Source organism: Balaenoptera acutorostrata, chromosome 9 (assembly GCF_949987535.1).
Source record: "Balaenoptera acutorostrata chromosome 9, mBalAcu1.1, whole genome shotgun sequence".
Taxonomy (NCBI): Eukaryota; Metazoa; Chordata; class Mammalia; order Artiodactyla; family Balaenopteridae; genus Balaenoptera; species Balaenoptera acutorostrata.
In genome coordinates, this window is record NC_080072.1 from 51,720,626 (window position 1) to 51,742,902 (window position 22,277).

The following is a 22,277-nucleotide window of genomic DNA, read 5'->3' on the forward strand; positions in this document are numbered from 1 at the left end:
TCTGGTGCAAAGTAGGAACTCCAAAATGTTTAATCCTTTCTTCCTCTGTGATGAAACCACATTACTCTCCTACTTTATTTCTCCAATAAGCTCCACATAACACTGCTCCAACTTAATTGCCCTTCTGAGGTGATCACAGAACATTGATACTGCAAGAGGCCTAAATACTATTTGGTTTAATTCTTTCACTTTGAAGATGAGAGATTTGAGGCCCAAAGAGATAAGGACTCTTGGTTCCTTGCTCTTTCAATTACTATACAGTATTTGATTTTTCTTCTGGTAACAAGACACTGACAACTGTCTTTTCTCCCATTTGAATTCCCATTTGTGAGCCGTCCTTGTGTAGCAACGATGGATTCAGGGAGGAAGCAGGGTGCTGGGGGAAGTAAGGAGCCAGAGGTAGGTCATGGGGCCTCGCCTGTGCTGTCCCGATGACCGGGACCTGGTTCTGCATGGTTGTGTTTTGGGCTTACCACACGGGCTGGAGGTGCCTTGGGGGCAGCTGAAAGCACCATGCAGGCTGAACACCCCGAAGTCCCTGGCTGCAGCTGCTTTAGGATATTCCTGAGCTCTGAAATTTCCTTGGTGGTCCTGCAGGGAAACAGGGAGTACTTGGCTTCATTCAGAACACAGACTCCATTCTGCTCACCCAGGTCAGTGGCATCTAACCAAGAAAGCCAGTTTGATATACAGATGGGGTTAGGCCTAGAATATGTAATTAATTGGAGAACCCAGGCAGGGCCTGTATGCCTGTGAGTGACTTGGAAGCCTTTCTCTTCCAGGAGAAAGAACTGAGAAGTGGCAGAGAGATCTCCATTCTGGCAGCTACGTACGTTTGGGGATCTGGGAAGAATGTCCTCCAGGTGGAAGGATTAGCCAGCCAGGGGTTGGGACCAGACTTCTGAGCATCAGAAGAGCCCTGAGGAGAAGAAAATGGAGAAATATGAAGTACAGACATTCACCACCAGGGGACACTGCCTCCTAGTGCCAGGGATACTCCCAAAGTCAGGACTTCAGCTTAGTTAATGAGTAGTGTATCTGCTATAACTTGTACGAGGCACCTTGGCTTGTGTGTGTACACTCTCTTCCAGCTCTAAGATGTGAGAGTTGGTGATTTTGTGTACTTAGTTCCCCAATGCTAAGGGTTTTGTCGTGATCCTGAAAGACCCCGAGACAAAAGAACACAAGCTATTGGGAAAAACAGGGCTATGGGACTGATATCATGTGCAAATTTTTGAAAGCATATATATATATATATATATATATATATATATATATATATATATATATATATACTGACACACACATACACATATTTTTAAAAATTTGTACATATGTAAATTGTACATGTATAAAATTGATTCACATAGGTACGAAACTCAAATCACTCATCCTTATACACCTTAGTGAGAGAAGCAAATTATACACACATACATATTTCTTTATGTTTAAAAATAGTTCTATTTTGAACTTTTGGGGATATTTTAGTCATTTTTCTCTTTTCATATTGTTTAAATTCCAGTAGGATTTATTTTGTGAACAATTTTGTCCACCTGCAACTAAAATCCTACCAATTTTAGCCACCACTTCTAGCCATCTATAAAAAGATGTGCATATAGATATCACGTCTCTTTCTAGCATCAGTCACTTTATCTATCACAGGCATTTTTATAAACTTTCTGCTTCTAACTCCAGAAATGTCTGTGAGCAATAATCATGCACTAGATCATTTCTACATAGATTTTATTCATGTGGTATGCTACAGTTTCTTAATTCTTTGTCAAAATTCAATTTATCTGTGTCAGTTCATCAGTGGCTTTTTCCTTTTTTATTTTTCCAAATTTCCTTTTTTCCCTTGAATTCAAAAAATTAAAATTTTTTCCTTTATTTTTCAGCTCTGCTTCTATCACAGATTCTTTTATTTATTTTATTATTACTATTATTATTTTTGGCCGCACCGCGCAGCTTGCGGGATCTTAGTTCCCAACCAGGGATCGAACCCGGGCTTTGGCAGTGAAACTGCAGAGTCCTAACCACTGGACCCCCAGGGAATTCCCTCACATATTCTTTTATAGGTAAATGTTTTTCTTGTAAAGCATGACTTTGATCTCATTTTGCAAGTTTGAGAAGTAGTATTTTTATTCACATTCACAGTTTACAATTTTCTAATATACCATTACAATCTCATCTTGGGCTTAACATTAATTTTAAAATATTTTATTTAATTTTCCAGGGTTTTTTTTTTTTTTTTTTTACCTAGTCTCATAAATTTCAGAGTGAATACTAATAGAAAGGATAACTAGATGGGTGTGTAAAGATGGTTTATTTAATCTTAACTATAAATGAGACTAAGCATCAGGAATTGAGCTTCTGAGCACAGGCTAAGTGGAGTCAGGTGGCCTGGGTTCAAATCCAGTCCAAGACTTATTTGGCAGTGACATGGGACACCCACTACATTTCTCTGTGCTTCTGTTTCCTAACTGAAAAATCAATGATCATGAAAGACCTTACCTCACAGGGTTATAAGCCTTATGTTATGCTTTCACTATAATATACCATTAGAATGACACATTAGAAAAAAGCCTATGGCATTTTATACATCTTAAATTATAAAACTGAGTGCCATCAATTCACTTCCATGTATGAATCCTCTCTTGTAGAAATGTTTCAGGATCTCCTCTCCCTGTGGTTTCAGTGAGGTACCTGCAATGTGTGTCATTCTGCTCTTGCTGTTCAATGCCTGACATTATGGCTCTGGAGTTGCTGACTTCCTTCCTGCTTGATCCCACCATGGTCCTAAAGGTGCAGGGTAATTTAGATGGCCAGAATGGAAAGACTCTAGGAAGCCTTTATTTAGCCTATAATTAAGGAGACTAATGTCCTAGTTTGCCCAGGACATCCTGCTTTAGGTCTGTTGTCTTGGTATAATTATTAATAGCACTCTTTTTTGCTCTCGAAGTATCTCAGTTTGGATGATAAATTTTATGGTGACCCTATCTACCACTCCCCTCTAAAGGTCATTTATATAATAAACATTTATATTAGAAAGCCTACTTGTTCTAAGCACTGTCCTAGCTGCCAGGAATGCCTATGGAACAAGACAAACAGGTCCCTAATCTCACAGAGTTTCCACTTTACTGAACAGCCAGGGCCACAAAGCTCCGGAACACACTGGGACAGTATCAGAACCTGGCAGAGCACGAAGAACTGCCTCCTTTGATCCTTTTGCATTTTCAGCCCTTCCCATGACGGAAGAGTGAATCTCAGACTAAGAGTAAATCTCAGGCTTTACTTTGTCTCGGCGCTCTGGGTCTCTCCCACGGCTGTGCTACGAAAGCATCTCCTCCTCCTCTGCTCCAACTCCATTTTCTCTTCCCAAAGCTCGGTCTCTTGTTTGTTTCAGTAACCTCAACAGAAGTGACACCTGTGAGGTTCACTCTTGGGAATCAAAATTCTTTTGGTTCTGTCAAGTGTTTGAAGCTTCTGAAAAATGTACTGTGTGCACAGGAAGCGCTGTGGTGTAATGGCAGGAGGGCAGGAGGGCTGGTTCCAGTCCTTACGCTGCTCTGACTCACTGACTCACTGCTCAGTCCTTACGCTGCTCTGACTCACTGTGTCAATTAAAATATGTACATTTCCCTATCTGAGATATAAAATGAGGTGCTTGGGGCTTGATGATCTCTAAGTATTTTTTCATCTCTAGAACTCTATGACTCTAGCCTTGTGTGACTACATCTTCAGATTTGTTTGTGAGTGAATTATGGTGGAGCGTACTGGCTTGGAAAGATGAATGGAGACATAAGTGACAAGAAAGCAGGAGGAGTCAGAATAGGCTTAGGAAGAAGAAAAAATAACTAGAAAACTGGCTAAGAAAAGAGGAGGCCAATTCACCAGATACCTATCCATCTATACCTATACACAGTCAGAAACCCACACATCTTCTCTTAGGAGGATATGTGTATTGTACAGGGAGAGAAAGCAGGGGAACAAATGAAATTGCAGAGCACATATCTAAGAATGCAGCCGGCTGTGCTAGCCAGGTGGGCCAGGGGACAACAATGACAGAGGGACTGTAAGTGAGCCCTGGGGCTTTCAGGTGCTGGAAGGAAAAGTCTGATGAAAGCTATAGTCCCCAGGAACCTAGAAATAAAGTAGGAGATGACGTTTGAATCCCAAAAGAATTTCATTAGGGCTACAGAACAAATGGTCCAACAGCTTTGTGTACACGGTATCGAAGGCTCACTTACTTGACTCTTCCATGTGTGAAAGAGAAGAAGAGTTCACGCCTACCTGTAAGAAAGGGCAGCAAGCCCATTTATGTTCGTATTTGAATGTATGTGTGTGGATGTGTGTCTATCCCTCAATCAAGCACCAGCTTCCTAACCAGAAACTGAAAAGGGTGGGAAAATGTTAAGTCCTTGCTCCACCAATGGTACATACCTGGCTCAGCCCCAAGCTCACAGGGGCTGAGGGACCCACCACAGGGTCATCTAAGGTGTCCAGAGAGGAACACACCCACAGGAAGGCCAGGCCAAAGGACTGATGATGTGTGAAGGGTTGGGAGCAGGTCAGGTGAAGTTGATCCCATGACTCACCTGAGGCTGGAGCCAGGACGTCATCTCAAGGAGAAAAGAGAAAGAAAATGAGGGAGAAAGGAAACACATGAATGGGAAGGAGAGATGACGAGGTCAATACTGAGGAGAGGAAAGAAAGGACTGGGACTACATAGAGTAAACTCCACCCCAAGGAAGAATGGAGGCCATTCCTCCCCCAGGCCTGGGTGCTCAGGGTTTGGCAGTGCCACGCAGGCCAGTCAGGGCCCTCTCAGACCCAGTGCCTTGCCTTCCTACCATCACTCCTCTGTCAGGGTTCCACACTGTTCCCAGCGTGAGTGCTTCCTCAGTCTACACCTCGCCAGGGACCTTATCAATATCTTGTTTTAACAGGGGGTATCTGTAGGTTGGGGTTTGGGGTGACCACTTGCCCAGTGGATTAGCTGAGCTACATCTACCCTTCCTGGACCAAGAGACCTCAACCTCCCTCACAGCACTACACGCCCTACACAATGGCTCACAGGATCACATACTGGTACTACAAACCCTTCTCATCTTCAATTCCCAGCACTCTCTAGTAGTACCTCATCTCTCCCACCTCGTATCCCACATCACTCCTCTTTCACAACACTACAAATGCCTCCAATTTAAACTCAGACAAATCTTTACTAGACTCTAGTCCCTAGAGGCCAGGAATCAGATCTTATGTTTCTTGTACTATGCCCAGTGAACACAGAGATCTGCATAGAACAGGACTCAAGAAACACTGTACGCTACATAACTATAACCATCATATAGCCTTCCCACTTACAGAAACATTTATCCTTCTCTCACACTTATACACATTTATACAAACACAGTAACCACAAATGTGGGTTCTACATCTGGCTTCATTGAATCACATGTTATGTGTAAATATAAATCATAGCTCATAAATGTCACCAACTGTCATGTATTGTCATCACAGGGAACTCACACACAGACATACCACACAGTGGTTCACTCATTCACTACACTATCCCTCCCACAGATGTAAGTAAGCCCCTGCATAGGCTCTCTCCCACAATATACACCTTCCAGCTTGTACAGCCCCCTATAGTGCTGCATCTCTCTTTCTCATCATCACTCTCTCCCCTTCCTGCTTTTGCCCTCCTTACCATCTTTAAACATGCGGTTCCCTGAGCAGTTTTTTCCCTGCTTTGAATCAGCCAGGGACATTAGCATGGCTGCAGGGAGCAGGGTAATGAAAGGTCTGTCCAGGGACCAGGAAGAACGACCCACATCAATTTGCGGGAAAGCACGGCCACAGTTACCTGGGGACAAAAGGTTGTGAGAAAATTAAGGGTGATGGGATGACAGGGGATCCCCTGACTGCACACAAGGGAATTGGTGGGAAGAGGACACTCCTCCATTCTAGAGCTAGATGGAAGCCCAGAGAGGTCGAGCAACACGGTGAGCCAGTAACTGAAGTGGGACGAGACCTCAGCCCAAGTGAAGGCTCACCGTGTTCCTCCCAGCCAGAAACCTTCCCCTGACCCAAGAGACTCGCTGCTTCCCTGTCCTCTGGCTCTGGTGGGCAGTGCTAAACTCTGTCTCTCTTAAATCCTTGCTAGGGAGCCTGACATGTCTCTGTCCTAATGGAGCTGAGACCAATGGTCTTTGTCAGTTCTCTATTCCAGAGAATTCTAAGGCCAACCTTCTCAACACATAAACTCCTATGGAGCCTTCCTGGATGAGCCTGCACAGTTCATCCCCAAGCAGCCTCCTGACACTGATATCTATTTATTTATTTTAAATTTAATTTTATCTTTTTACTGGCTGTGCCACAAGGCATGTGGGATCTCAGTTCCCCGACCAGGGATCGAACCCATGCCCCCTGCAGTGGAAGCATGGGGTCTTAACCACTGGACTGCCAGGGAAGTCCCCTGACACTGATAGTTAAAGGTATATACAGATTCTATTTGTTGACATTTTAATTTATGTTTGTTAATGTTCTAAGGCTTCACCAAGACCACTCAGATCAAAGCAAGGCAGGTATGTTGTGTAATTAAAGGAGTGGCATTCATAGGGTTCGCCAACACCACATACCTGCCCCAAGGGCAAGGGCCACACCTCCCCTTCACACCAGGTAGGGCTTGTTCCATGAAGGCTGCTCAACAAGACTGAATTGAGACACGTTGCTGTAGCATTTGGAAGGGAATGGTACTCCTGTGTTCTCCCACAGAGATTCCTAGGCCCTGGAGAACTCACTCGCCCACATCAACGTAGCCAATGGGCACTGCCCTCTCCACCTGTAGCTCTACTTTCAGTTGCCCACTCTTGTCCTGAGGGCAGCTGAGCCAAGGTCGCCTCTGACTGGCTGCGTTCAGCAAGTTCTCCACTGGATATTTGGGATCCTAAGTCAGAGAGAGGAGAAAATCAAGAACCTCACTGAGCCCAAGGAAAAAAGGATGCCCATGAATGAGGGATCCCTACACTCCTAAACCTTTCCAGGATCCTAATGTGATAGAAAAGGCACTAGACAGGAGTCCATCTATCACATACCAAGGGATTTACAGACATTGTTTACTTCTCCTTCAATTTCTACACTACCTCATTTAATCCTCATAACAACTTTAGGTGGTTACTATTATTGCTTCTTAGTTAACAGATCAACAAACAGAAGCTTAGGTTCAGAAACTTACCCAAGGCCACAAGACCAAATAACCAACCAAAGTCGGAACTCCCAGGTGTCTGAATTCAGAGCTCTTAAGCACCACTGGTTGGTTCCAGACTGGTTCCAGAACCCCCCTGTATGTCAAGATCCGTGGATGCTCAAGTCTCTTACATAAAATGGCTTAGTATTTGCATAAAACCTATGCACATCTTCCCATATACTTTAATCATCTCTAGATTACTTATAATACCTACTACAACGTAAATGCTATGTTGTAAATATAGCATAGTTGTAAATACGGTATAAACACTATGTAAATAGTTGCCAACATGCGGTAAATTCAAGTTTTGCTTTTTGGAACTTTCTGGAATTTTTTTTTCCCTTGAATATTTTTGATTTGTGGTTGGTTGAATCTGGGGATTTGGAACCCATACATTTGGAGGGCTGACTGTATTTCTTTTCATTTATAAGGTGCTTTCGCAGATATTTATCTTCAAAGTAACCCTATGAGATAAGAAAGGCAAAGATTTTTTACAACTGATGGTTAGAAAGTAATTTGTTCAAAGACAACAATATCGAAACTGAGATAAAAATTCCCAGTTCCAACCCAAAGTCAGGTGTTGTTTGGTGGAAAGCCCTGAGCAAACTACTTTCTCACTCTGGATCTAAATTTCTTCATAATTAAAGGGGGGAGACTAGACTCATGGTTTTCAATCTTATTTTTTGTTTTAGCAGTAAAACCCTTCCTTTTAACTGAAATCTTACACTAAAGATTGTTTATTTTTTCAAAAATAAATATTTTCAATAATATTTTGAAAATAATTATTGACATTATTATTATCAAATAATTTAAAAATTTTTCAAAAATAAAAGCAGAGGGCTTCCCTGGTGGCGCAGTGGTTAAGAATCCACCTGCCAATGCAGGGGACACAGGTTCAAGCCCTGGTCCGGGAAGATCCTACATGCTGCAGAGCAATGAAGCCCGTGCACCACAACTACTGAGCCTGCACTCTAGAGCCCAAGAGCCACAACTACTGAAGCCCGTGCGCCTAGAGCCTGTGCTCTGCAACAAGAGAAGCCGCTGCAATGAGAAGCCCGCACACCCCAACGAAGAGTAGCCCCCGCTCGCCACAACTAGAGAAAGCCCACGCACAGCAACGAAGATCCGACGCAGCCAAAAATAAATAAATTAAATAAAAGCAGAGCTCTGGTTAAAGCACAGGTTGGGAGGCCTGGAGACATAACTGTGACCCCTCCCTTCAACTTCTGGAAATGGATCCCCGAGAGTATAGTTTGAAAACCACAATCTTAGAAGATAGCTAATGTCCTCTAGCATTTTATAAGGCCGAGTCCATGAAGAAAACCATTTAGGCTGACCATGTAGGTAAGGAGGATAACAATAATTTTTATTTTACTTCACTTAGGAGTTGACATAGTAGTTCCTAAAGACTCTCTAAGGGTCTTTCTGAGATGTGTGGGGATGTTTTTGACGGTCATAATGACTAGGAAGCATTGTTGCCATTAGGGTCTGCAGGCCATGGATGCTAAATATCCCACCATGCATATGATATTGCTATAAAATGCAGACTTCTACCCAAAATGTCAACGGCACCCCTTGAGAAAGACTAGGGTAACAGAAGAGGAAGTGTGGGGAGAAGGGGGAGATGGATAGAGAGATGACAGTGGAGGAAAGGGTGGGATCAGTCCTGGGCCCAGGGCCCAGCATCTAGCACTAACCAGGATAATCGAGATTTCCTGAAAGTGGACTTTTAGGGAGGAGGCCGAGATCACCTTTGATGGTGGTGATGTTACTCTCATAGGTCACGGATGACCTTGAGTATCCTCCTCTCAATGACAGAGTGACTAAATTGCCCTTCTGGGGTCCCTGGTATAGACTTTGGGCCAATAGCTTTGCCAGCTGCCTCCAAACAAGGGTGGAATCCTGAGGTTGTTTCCTTCTTTACCTTTAATTCCTGGGAACACTTCTTTTATGCATCCTGCATTGCTCTGGGAACAACCTAAAGGCAAGAGCTGTGTTTCACTCCTTTGACTTTGAACTCCCAAAGAAGGGACAATGTCTCTTCTGTTGGATTGGGAGTTTTCTGAAAGTGGAGCCAGGTCTCCTATTTTTTTTCAATCTTTTCAGTCACCAAGAAGAAAATCATGCCTGCTAATTAATATACCCGAGAGGAAAATGATACCACATGGCTAATCGTCACAGGAGCCATGGTGGACCCAGCAGCTGTCCAAGTACAAGGCAAAATGCTTTCTCCTGAGATTTCTTCTGTCACCACTTTGGCGCTGCCTATGTTTTGGTCCCGTCAGCTTCCAGAAGAGAAGGAATCCTCATGTTACTCCTAAAGAAGAGAACAAAAGGAAAATAAACAAGCCGTGGCTCTTTCTCTGGTAATAGGAGTTATTTACATCAGTCAGTCACTATTTCTGATGACCATGATGGGGCTAGTGGGGTGGGGATCAGGGAGCAGATCTGGACCAGCTGATGAGATTCCAACAAACGTGAAACAACTGGAAGGTGATAGAGCAGCAAGTACAAGAAAAAAATATATTAACATGTTGATGTTGGATTTATATGTAGATGAGCTCCCAAGAGCATGAACTGTGCCTTAAATCATTCATCTTTATATCCCTAGAGTCCAGCACATAGTAAAGATGTGCAACACGTGTTCAACTAAATATGGGACACAAGTCTCTTGGTTTTTTTCTTCTCATAAAATGAATCTTCCTAAACTAGCTTTTCATTAAGTTACTCCTCTACTACAAATCTTCAATGGCTTGCTGACATATGAAAATCCCTTGCTACATGGCAGGTACTTAATAAATATTAATTCAGCTTGGCCCCTCAAAGCAACTACAACATAGATCTGTCCATTTCCTGCTTCATCTCGTATTATTCCTTTCATCAGAGGATGTGTTTTACCCATCACTGTTTTGTTTATTTATTTAATCTTAAAAGTTCATGTGGGAATTTGTATTTTGTCTTTTGCTAAACTTTTTATGGAAAATTTAAAATATATGCAAAAACATATATATATTAGTATAATGAGCTCTCATGCATCCATCACCTAGCTTCAACAATTCCTTGGGGTTTTAAAGCCGTCTGAATGTCTTTAGGTGGGATCTCTCTCCAAACATTTATACTGTGCCCTTTTCACTCATGTTTATTACTCACTTGGTCCCTGAAAATGAGTCCATGACCCCCGATATACTCCTGGCCATAATGGTCTTGTCTCCTTCCTGCCAAAAAAATTTTTTCCCACCTCCAAGACATTGTTCATGCCATTGCCTCTGCTTGGCATACTCTTTCCCTCTCCCACTGTCAAATCTAATGCATCTTTGATGCTCAAATGTCACCTCTACTCTGCTCAGCGCTCAAAGTGATAGCTCCATCCTCTCAATTCTGTATTACAATGATTTGCGTCTTTTGTCCCTTTACCAACTGTAAGCTCTTTGAGGACAGGTTTCATGTTTGATTTATTTCTGTATCCTCAGTGTAAGAGGGAGAAACATAGAATTCCAGATTAACAAATGTCCATAAATGACATTTATGAACATGAATGAATGACCATAAAAATTAAGCTCCAAAAGGTCAGCCATCTTGGAATGCTCAGAGTGAGGTAGACTGCTGTGACAGCAGTAACCAAAATCTGAGTGAACACCATCTAAAGGTCACAGGTTATATTCAAGATGGTGCCAAGGCTTCAAAGAGAGAAGATGGCAGGGTGAGTCCTGAGTCACCTCCTAGGCCTCTAGATGAATTAGAGCTGATTATTCCCACTATAGGAACTCACTGAACATTCAACAATTTTTCCTACTCTCTCCCAGATATTGGAGATACTCCACAATCTCTCATAACTAACGTACAGATGTCTGACTTAGCCAGCCCCAAAACTACACTCTAGGCTTGGGGACCCTGAAGCTGTCAATCTTGGATATTTCATTTAGTTAATATTTGGAGGAGGGGTGTCTAGTAGGTACCAGGCACTGTACTAAGTTACATAGTGGTGAATAAGACATACACAATCTTTTTCATGAAGATGACTTCATGAAACTGCTTGTTGTTCTCCAAGGATTAAGTGCTTTCTGACCTCCCTGCCCTTGTATATGCTGTTGTTCTTGTGTTTTTTGGCAATAGCTTATTTACCCTGTGTGTCTCCCCGCTAAGTAGTGAGCTCTTTGAGGATATGGATTTTTGTCATGCTCATCATCTCCCACACCTCGGAGAGATGCTGGAACACAGTAGGCATAAATAAATAGCCATTGAAAAGAGTAGTTTAGGGGCTTCCCTGGCTCAGTGGTTAAGAATCCGCCTGCCAATGCAGAGGACACGGGTTCGAGCCCTGGTCCGGGAAGATCCCACATGCCACGGAGCAACTAAGCCCATGCACCACAACTACTGAGCCTGCGCTCTAGAGCCCACGAGCCACAACTACTGAGCCTGTGTGCCACAACTACTGAAGCCCGCGCGCCTAGAGCCCGTGCTCCACAACAAGAGAAGCCACCGCAGTGAGAAGCCTGCGCACAGCAACGAAGAGTAGCCCCCGCTCGCTGCAACTAGAGAAAGCCCACGCAGCAACGAAGACCCAATGCAGCCAAAAATAAATAAAATAAATTAAAAAGAAAAAAGAAAAGAGTAGTTTATTAAGTCAACATAATTCTAATCAGAATTCCAGCAGAAGTTGCTGGCAATCACGACAAAGTCATCAACCAATAAAGGGCCACGAATTGCTAAGACAATTCTAAAAAGACAGATCAAAGAGGTGGAGACCAACTATGAAAAGAATTACAAAATCACAGTATTTCAACATATGGCCTATAGAAACAAGCAAATAGATTCCAGAAACAGACTCATATAAATGGGAATTTACAACCTGTTAAGTTGATTGTAAGATAGAGCACGATTTTGCCAGAAAAAGATGAAGTAATAAATGGTGTTCAGAAAACTGGTTCACACCTAGAGGGATGGGATAGGGAGGGTAGGAGGGAGCCTCAAGAGGGAGGGGATATGGGGATATATGTATACATATAGCTGATTCACTTTGCTATACAGCAGAAACTAACACAACATTGCAAAGCAGTTATACACCAATAAAGATGTAAAAAAAAAAAGAAAAAAAGAAAACCGGTTCACAATGTGAAGAAAAGTAAAAGCAGATCCCTACCTCATAACATATTTTTAAAATTTTACTCAAATGGATCAAAGATGGAAATATGAAAAATAAGGTAACACAAACAAGGTTAAAATACAAACGAATGACTGAAAGATATTTGTAACACATATAAACTTGGATAGTATTCAGAAGTACTTTTATTTTATTTTATTTTTGTAAAGAGGATTTGGGGACTTCCCTGGTGGCACAGTGGTTAAGAATCTGCCTTCCAATGCAGGGGACACGGGTTCCATCCCTGGTCAGGGAACTAGATCCCACACACATGCTGCAACTAAGAGTTCACATGCCACAACTAAGGAGTCCGTGAGCTGCAAACAAGGAGCCTGCCTGCTGCAACTAAGACCCAGAGCAACCTAAGAAAATAAAAAATTTTTTAAATTAAAAAAAGATGAAAATAAAGAGGATTCAATAAAATAATTTATGTAAATACAAAGGACAGTGCCTGACACTTAGTAAGCTCTACTAAATATCTGTGACTAACCTTACCTTATAGATAATATTATTAGGAATGCTTTGATAATATGGAATTAGCTGAGTTGAACTGGGGAAAGGAGTTGTGAGAATGTTCCCTGAAGCTCAAAAGTTGACAGTCCTGGTTAGGAGGCAGCGGGTTGGAAATGAGTTAGGAAGCTGTAAGTCGGGCTGCAGCACAGTGAATAAGGTGTACAGGACGAGGGTAAAGGTAGGAGCTGGGGACGCAGAGTGTGGGCATAGGAAAGAGTACGGAGCTGTGTGAAGTGGATGCTGAGGCGTGAGAGCCTAAGAAGCAGTTTGGGGGCCGTGCAAGTCCCGCAAGGCTCTTCAGCTCTCAGCTTCGGGAGCCTAAGCCGCTACTTCCACGGCTCCTCGGAATGCGCTGTTCTGTCCACTTCCTTGATGGTCACCCTTCCTCCCTTTCGTCCATTCCCCGCCCCATCGACAACCCCAACGACCCTCATCCGGGATAATGGACCTCGAAGAGCCACCGCTGCCTCAAATCCTGGGCCACAAACCCATTCTCCCGCCAATTCTGCTCTCTGACCTCCGCCTTCTGACCCGAAGCGCCACTCTTCCGCCTCCCGAAGTCCGTGAATTCGTTTTGGGGCCTCAAGAAGCCGCTGTTTCCGGAAAATGACTCCCACCGAGGTAAGAAGGTATGTGCTATTGCCAGGAAAATACATTCGGGTGGTTTATGTATATTTCACTCGTTCCAATCTCCTCTAGAGAGAACGGAATTTAAACTTCCGGGTCAGCTTCCATGCGTTCTAGGAAATGTAGTTCTTAGTCTCCACGCTGCACTCCTGTTGCCCAGAGTGAGGGAGCGTCGCGAAAGTAGACGGTTTAGGGACCCTTCTCTTTGGCTCTCCAAAGGGGGAAATTGGTGAAATATTTGCACTGAAAATAATACAAGGCCGATTTCTCATTTTCCAAAACGCTCCCCCGCGGAATGTTAGAAGTGTACGGAATCCGTCCCTCCTTGACCTTTAAGTGAGTAGCAGGTAGATGGTCTCTTAGTTCGCCTCAGGTCTCCGCCTATCTTGGTGTCCCGCCCCCTCTGCCGGAGCCCGCACCGCCGATTGGCTAGGAGCACTTGAGCGGCGGAAGCAGCTGGCTCGCGCGGGGCCTGCGGGGAGGGGGAGAACTGTGAAGATGGCGGCGGTGGTGGAGGTGGAGGTTGGAGCAGGTGCTGCCGGGGAACGGGAGTTGGATGAGGTAAGAAGAGTTGAGAGTCGAGGAGAGGAGAGACCCAACCTGAAACTGAAGGGAAGGGAGGGGAGGTATCGGAAGTGGGGGTCCTAGGAGAGATGGAATCCTGAGAGGGAAGGAGCCAACGGGGGACGGGTGCGGGGAGGGGGAAATCTGAGGCACCCTGGACTCCAGGACTCAGGGACTCGGAGGCGGTCGTGGGGCAGAAGACTTGCAGTAACCTCAAGGGTGGAGATGGAGGACAGGGAGAGAAGCCAGAGGGGTTGGGGTGTTAAGATTTGGGATTATTAGGTGGGGGTCCTGGGAGGATTAGAGGGCCGCCAGGTAGCTTGAGTTGGAGGGGCGTGGGCTCCTGCAAGGGAAAGCCGGGTTTTGCTGAGGGAAGAGACTGTCTAGGTTTGCAGTGGGGCTGGGGACGCGGACCGCGGAAGAGTGCTATCTACTAGTATTAGAGCTTCGGGTTATGTTTACGTAAGAGCTCTTTACATTCTAGAACTTTGTACATAATGTGGGCTCAGTAAAGTTTTGGTCATCGAATGATAGAACGAATGGATGAATGGACAACTGTATACCGGAATTCATCCATTCACTCACTTAACAAACATCAAGTATCCCCTTTGTGCCGAGTCCTGGGCTAAGTGCTAGGGACCTTCCCATTGAAGAGCCCACAGTATGGTGGTGGGAGACGCACAAGAAGACTAGTCATTGCATCAGAGGTATAATGGTGGCACTGAGAAGAGGGGACCAATTCAGTTTGGGCTAGGGAAGGCTTCCCAGAGGAGATGAGTCTTAACGGATAAGTGATTCTCTCTCCCTCTCTCTCTCTCTCTCTCTTTCTCTCTTTCTCCCTCTCTCCCCCCCTCCTTCAACCTCTCCCTCCCCTCTCCTCCCACCCTCCTCCCTCCTTCCCTCCTTCTAGACTTAGAAGTTCTTTGAGAGTGAGCTCTTGAGGGTATATGTCCCCTTTACCTACATAACAGGCATTTAACAACTGGTGTATTCAATTACCAGTGGTCCTTGAAGGAAATCACTAGGAGGAAGGAGACATTGAGTTTGAAGGAATGAAGGGACAGCGCTGAGAAGCAGAGAGAGAAGGTGAGAAAGGAAAGGGAAAAGATTCTGAGGCCAAAGGTACATTCATGGCTAGGGGTGCTTGTGGTTTTGCCCATGACAGCATGTGGACAGCAGGGAGAAATAGGAGAAAGGAGATTGATTGTTGCGGATGGAACCAGTGGGATCTCTGAGGGATCAGAATCTTAGAGGCCCTGGCTGTGTGTTGGGGGTGAGGATTGGGGATGAGGCCCAGAGAAAGGGAGTAGAAGTGGACTTGAGAAGCAAAGACTGTTGTTTGGTGGTGGGATGACTTGGAGGTTTTGGTTTACCTGTTTGGGAACATTAAGGTGGAGGGGAGGAGACTGAGAAACTGGCAGGTGGTCAGAGCAGGGAGAGATTTTTAAAGAAACATTTTAGACCCCTATCTTTCAGTCACTAAAGACTAGGGATGTTTGGATACCACTCGGTTGGTGAGGTGGGGTAGTCGTGGAAATGACTTCCAAGACCCCTTTCAGCTTTAAGTTTCTGTGATTATGGTTGGTTGTAGTTCAATGAGATATATTTGAAAGTGCCTTGAAAAAGTAAGTACTGTATTTAAGTTATTATACATGGTTTGTTAGTCATGGGCTCTCCTTTGAGGGGGGCCAGATTTCAGTTACATATATCAGGGTTCATTGAGATAAAGAGCAAAAGTTTTGGCAAAGGAGAAAAGAACTGAAAGTTTTGATGTTAGACATTTTTGATTTTTGCTTCTTAGCTTTTCTCCCCTTATTGTTTTAAGAACTTAAGAGCTTCTAGTATCTTAATTATACTTCCAGAGAGTCATGTCTAGAGGTCAATTTTATATGTAACCACTAGCATTCATCCCAGAAACTTCTGTTCCTTGTTTCATTTACTGAGAAATAATATAATCTGTTGTCTGGAAATTCTGTGTGGATGGTTCTATCCTTTTCCTTGTGTGTTTAAAAAAGTAACTCTGAGAAGCAGGAACAGACATCCCTTCAAGCTCAAAAAAAAGGAGGGGCGGGCAGGGGTATGGTCTGGCAGACCTTAGTTTGTGAGTTTCTTTTGATACTTGTATCTCCCCAGCTGTTTCTTAGTAGCCTTAACTAGTGAAGGAGAAGATGAAATCCATCCTTTAATTTGTAATTATGGGGGTCTACTGTGTTTTATGCACTGGGAATCCAAAGATGAGTAGGACAGGATCTTTACCAATTTATAGTGTAGAGAAGAGACATGCAAATGGCCCACTGCAATACTAGATAATTGCTGTAATGGAAGTGTGTAACAGATTCAGTGGGGCACAGGAGACAAGCACTCAAGTCTGCTGGGGGATTCAGTGAAGTCTTTATGATGGAGATGGGTTTGAGCTGAAAAATTAAAGGTTAGGTTTATAAAGAAGCATATGGCATCAGAGTTGCTCTCCTACAGTACCTTCTGCTTGGTAGAGAGACTACTGTGGAGCTCAGATTATAAAAGAGTAATGGATAGCCTAGCTAAGATGCAGTAGGTACTCCTTGCCACTTCTTTGGAAAGATTGCATGCTCTGATCTGTTCTTTAGGATATCGGGGCCTATGTTTTCCAATATCAGATGCCGTTAGCATGATAAGTAGTCTGGAATAGCAGCCATCAGTTTATTTATGTTCCTTTCCTTTTCTTTTGTCCGTTTCATTATTACTTTCTATAGTATTTAGTTAAGGTAATTTAGGCTTTGCTCACTGCTTCTCCTGTTTTTGAGAGGTGAATAGAAAAGAGGGCTTAGGAAAAGAGCTACCAATAGAAAAGGCTGCTGTTTATTGAGCCCTTACCATAAACCAGCCCCTGTTTAAAGCCTGCATTATCTCATTACTAACAGCAGCCCTGTGAATTAGTTGGTGTTTACCACATTTTATAAATGAGACTGAGGCAAGAGAGGTTAAGTAGCATTCCTCGGATTCCACAGTTTGTGAGGGGAAGTGCAGATTCCATCCCAGGTCTGTCTGTGCTATACTGAACTAAGTTTTACACTGCCATGCTATACTGAACGCCTCGGTTCCATTTCTCACGCCAGACTCATCTTACCAAAGTAAACTACCCTTTTCTTAATATACAAAAGTCGCATCTCCAAAATGTGAAGCAGCATTTCATTCCTGAGAGATTCAAAGTGGAGGTTAACTAAAGGAATATTGGTTTTTCTATACAGGTCCTTTAATTTACCTATAACTTGATTCTGCTGAACCCCTGGTCATGGGGAGTGATGAGCCCAGTGGCAATTAGGGAGATGAGAGATGGGTCTAGCCAGCTCAGGCTAGGGCTAGGTATTAAACGCTATGATGACTGGCTAAGTTTTTCAACTTGCTAAACCACAGGGTGCTTGAGAATGTTAGGGAGGATAAAGCATGGGTACCAGCTTGGAGGCCCAGAAGCAGACCTATTCCTGGAGCCAGTGAGTTCCTTCTTGAAGTGGGAGCTGGCCAACCATGAGAAGAATTGGAGGCATCATCTTGGCACAGAGAGCTGGTTTGGGACCTAAAGTGAAAAAGCACTTCTACATCCAGTCAGGGCCAGCCTGCCTGCCTGGCTAGTGCCTATGAATTCCAAATGTGTCTACTCCCAGTAGTTGTTCATCTGCCAAAATGATGTGATATCATGCAGATTAGTGAGTAGTTTCCAGCTCAAGTTCAAAGCAGGTATCTCACCCGACAGCTAACTTGAGCTGTTATTGCCTTTAGTGCGTAATTTGCCTCTTCTGGGCCTTGTTTTATTCTTGTTAAAAGAGGAGATTGGACTAGATTGGTGGTTTTTAAACCTTTAGTTGTGAAACCCTTTATTCAAAAAAAAAAATCTCACTTTGAAGACTTGTGGTCCTTGAAGGGACTCAGAACCCCTTGAGTATCTCAAGCCACACTTTGAAAATCAGGGAGCTTTCTCTTACTGCCAACTGATTGGGTGACCCTACTTTATGTTCCTTCAGCCCCCCTGTACTTCCTCTAACCCAGCTGTAGCAAACATTATTTTAACTGTCTGTCTTCCCCACTAGACTCTTAGCTACATGAGAGCGGAGTCCAAGTCTGTCTTGCTCATTGTTGCAGTCCCTTCACTCAGTATGGTGCCTGGCATAAAGGTGATTATTATTTTTGAGTAGTGGTAATAAGCTCCTCTCCTTAGTAGTATGTGCTTTTTTTTTTTTTTTTTAACTTTATTTCCCTTTTTTTTTGGGTTTTTAAATTATTTATTTATTTATTTCTGGCTGTGTTGGGTCCCTGCCTCTGCGCGAGGGCTCTCTCTAGTTGTGGCAAGCGGGGGCCACTCCTCATTGCGGTGCGCTGGCCTCTCACTACTGCGGCCTCTCCCGTTGCGGAGAACAGGCTCCAGACGCGCAGGCTCAGCAATTGTGGCTCATGGGTCCAGTTGCTCCGCGGCATGTGGGATCCTCCCAGACCAGGGCTCGAACCCATGTCCCCTGCATTGGCAGGCGGACTCTCAACCACTGCGCCACCATGGAAGCCCAGTATGTGCTTTTTTATTGAATGTTTACAGCATCCCTATGAGATTTGAACTATTGGACTAAGTCATGACTAAAGCTCTAACATACTGTGTACCATGTTTCTGATTACCGCCAGGTCTTTGTTCATGCTGTCCTGTCTTCCTAGAGTACCTTTCCTTTCCTCCGTGTCTTTCCAAATCCCACCTGTACTTTAAGGTTCTAGCCCAAGGCTCTCTTGCTTTGTAGAACTATTCTGATTTACAATGATATCTTCTTTCCTTGTGTTTCATAATTTTCTCTGTGTTCATTTATCAGTTCATCAAACTTTTTGGAAGCACCTTCTGTGTGCTAGGTACTGTGCTATGCTTGATCATACCAAGATGGATAATGTGTGATAACTGCCTTCAAGGAGTTCACAGACTAGCCTGGGTGGAGAGAAAGTGATAAATAAGTACAAAAATGTGTCAGGTGCTGTGTCAGTGGAATATGTGTGGTGGGTACATCAAGGAGGAAGTAGCAGTCTATGTTATATCTTCTCTTCCCAGGGAGGCTGTAGAAGTTCCCATCCCTTGCTTCTTCAAAGTAGTAATCTTGGACTGTTTTGTTTTGTTTTTTGTTTTTCCTCCTGTGGGTCTCTCCCTGTAGACATTTGATAAATGTTCCTTGTTTCCAGGGATTTTTTTCTCTATGAATTCTTGGTTAAAGCCAAGATCTTATTGAGGGATTGACGCATGTGTGACTGAAGTTTAATCTTGGACATCTGACCATATATCTTTGGATTTTTTTTTTAAGACGTGTAAAATGAGTAGTAGCATAATGTAGTGGGGGAAAAAACTAGAGTAGTAAACAATAGACCTAGATTCTAGACTAGAAATAGCAGATTTTGTTTTATCGCAGAGACAGCCAAATGATAACAGATGCTTAGAAGGTTGTATTGAGAAGGATTCTGAGGCCAGGGCTCAGCAGGAAAGTGCTAAAGGTGAAATGATATAGAGTACTTACTCTGTGCCAGGTCCTGGTGCCAAGTATTTTATATGCATTATCTAATTTCATACCACAACCTTACAAGGTAGGTATTATTATGGTTTTCTTCATTCTGCAGATATGGAAACTGAGGCATAGAGAGTTTAAGTAACTTGCCCACTGTCACATAGCTAGGTAAGTGACAGAGGTAGGGTTCAAATCCAAGATGACTCCTACATCTGTGCTTTTAACCACTCTGGGCAGTGTGAGTACTATATGCTTCCCATACTGTCTTATGTTAGACATTTCTACTATGTAAGTGTAGGACTTCATTTACAGAGGTGATTTGACTGGGGTAACGCTATTTGTCAGTCTCTCCCATGAGACTGAGTTCTCCTTGAAAGCCCTATCCATCCTTATATCCCTGGTGCCTGGCATAGAGTATGATTCAATAAATGTTTGAAGATGCCAACTCATGAAAGATTCCATACCTTAATTCTTCATCTGTGAAATGATAGATTTGGACTAGATGACCTTCTAGAGGTTTCCCGCAGCTTTGAAAGTCTTGGATCCCAGGATTTTACTGTGCCTAGTGTTTCCTACAATTTCTGTTGGGTACTCGGTAGATACTAGGGAATGACCAAATGAGGGTATAATTATTATTAATAATCTGTGCAAATAATCTTGGGATGAGAGAAGAAAAAAATGGTGATAGGGAAGTTATACACAAAAAGGCCTACATGTAACCTCCAATTCCGTAACCTTTGTCTTTTTGTGCAGTCAGAGTCTCATACTCTGGCAGACACCCTATTTACAGACAGTCTTTCCTTCCCATTTGGCTTCCCATTATAAACCTCCCATCCCCAGCTCTTTTTTTTTGGCTGTGCCACAGAGCATATGGGATCTTAGTTCCCCGGACCAGGGATCGAACCCACATCCCCTGCATTGGAAGCTTGGAGTCTTAACTACCGGACCGCCAGAGGAGTCCCTCACTCTTACTTTTTGCAGTCATTTGTTTGGTTAACCCGTTACTTAATAACTCATCTACTTCCAGAAGGAAATTAAGGTGTCCTCCGGTCAATAAAGGAGGGTAGGAGAGAGGAAGAAAAAATGAAGAGGAATGTTCTAACTTCTTGAGTGCAGGGACTATCTTTCTCATCTCTCTACAGTCCTCAGTTCTTGGCGCATAGCAGACATTTGTTGAATAAATGAGAATGTTTGTAGATATGGATTCTACTCAGGTTTAAGGAAGTGTTGACTAAATTGCAAAGGTTAACTGATGAACTCTGTTCCAGCAATAACACAGTAGTGCCTGACAGTACTGTTTGCTTATAAACTGCTTATGAAGCATTTTTGTTTTTAATTAGTGCCATATTGCTCCTTACCAGTGAGTCATAGGCACAGTATCTGAGGACCTGCTTTCCGCCCCAACAGCACTCTGTATAGACATCTATCAACACTTACCATGTTGTTTTGTTTGTCTCCCCCACCGCACAATGAACTCCTTGAGGGGACAGAACCATACCATTTTTCATCTCTGTGTTCCCAGCACCTAATCTCTCTCAGTGGCTAGCACAGAGTAGATATTCAGATGCTTATTGAACTTGAATCTTTTTTTTTAAAATAAATTTGTTTTATTTAATTATTTTTTGGCTGCGTTGGGTCTTCGTTGCTGCGCGTGGGTTTTCTCTAGTTGTGACGAGCGGGGACTGCTCTTTGTTGCCATGCGCAGGCTTCTCATTGCAGTGGCTTCTCTTGTTGCAGAGCATGAGCTCTAGGCGCGTGGGCTTCAGTAATTGTGGCACTCAGGCTCCGTAGTTGTGGCTTGCAGGCTCTAGAGCACAGGCTGAGTAGTTGTGGCACACGGGCTTAGTTGCTCCATGGCATGTGGGATCTTCCCAGACCAGGGATCGAACCCGTGTCCCCTGCCTTGGCAGGCGGATTCTTAAGCACTGCACCACCAGGGAAGCCCTGAACTTGAATCTTAAATCTAGTCCATCCACGCATGTTGAACACTCCCAGCAAGTGATCACCTCATCTGTGTTTAAATCCCTCTAATGATAGGGAGCTTATCATTCTATCGTCAGCCTGTTCCCTCTTTGAATTCCCCTGTTGCAATGTTCTTCATACTGGGCTAGAATTCTTATTTCTATAGCTTCATCTTTTTAGCCCTTCTTTTCCAGATCCTGCTTCTTTGCATCTTTGACCCATGGAGGCACATGCACTGACAGAGAATGCCTCTGAGGAGTTTAGTCTCAGTCCACTTGGGGCTATTTGGCCTAAAAGCTTACTCCGTGAAAGCCAACCCAGGATAATCCATCCAGCGTCATTCCTCTTCTCTATTTTATTTTTGTGTTTTCCCTTCTTGAAGTCATTTGTTATCTCTCTGCTCCTCAGAGGAAAATCTGTAGGTAAACATAAACTCATTAGTTCCCTCTAAAGTGCAACTTTCCCAGGAGGATGCTGAGTTATGACCATGGGGCTTTTGGCCCTGAGCAACTAGGGAGAACCAGTGGGGAAAGGGGAAGCTGGAGGCAGAGAGCGTAGCCCTGCCAAGGTTTGTGTTCCCTCTGCCCTCCTTCCCCCTTCCCAATAGGATATTCTCAATAACTGAATGTGTCTGTTACTAAGGAGATCTCCAGTGGCATTTTATTCCCCATTGCCCATAGGATTGAACCTAACCTCTTCTTGAGCCTGTCATTTAGCACCT

The 22,277-nt window shown here is 43.7% G+C and overlaps 2 protein-coding genes across 4 annotated transcripts in view; one reads left to right on the plus strand and one right to left on the minus strand.

The window, feature by feature from the left end:
- The window catches only part of XNDC1N (XRCC1 N-terminal domain containing 1, N-terminal like), a 37,605-nt gene extending 24,194 nt beyond the window's left edge, over window positions 1–13,411 (minus strand). The window contains 7 exon segments of the mRNA XM_057552486.1: window positions 419–591; window positions 834–919; window positions 4,441–4,619; window positions 5,711–5,866; window positions 6,808–6,949; window positions 9,393–9,566; window positions 13,351–13,411. Coding sequence (XP_057408469.1) covers window positions 419–591; window positions 834–919; window positions 4,441–4,619; window positions 5,711–5,866; window positions 6,808–6,949; window positions 9,393–9,437 — 781 coding nt within the window. The 5' untranslated portion in view covers window positions 9,438–9,566; window positions 13,351–13,411.
- Window positions 13,412–13,974: 563 nt separating this feature from the next.
- The window catches only part of RNF121 (ring finger protein 121), an 84,809-nt gene continuing 76,506 nt past the window's right edge, over window positions 13,975–22,277 (plus strand). Inside the window, exons 1-2 of one of the 3 annotated variants that reach the window (XM_057552488.1) lie at window positions 14,074–14,090; window positions 15,004–15,179. Coding sequence is in view for 2 of the 3 variants with exons in the window: in XM_057552487.1 (XP_057408470.1) it covers window positions 14,028–14,090 (63 nt within the window). In the remaining variant the exon portion in view is untranslated. Of the gene's footprint in view, window positions 14,091–15,003; window positions 15,180–22,277 lie in introns of all 3 variants that reach the window. The other 2 variants (XM_057552487.1, XM_057552489.1) reach the window with 2 other exon arrangements.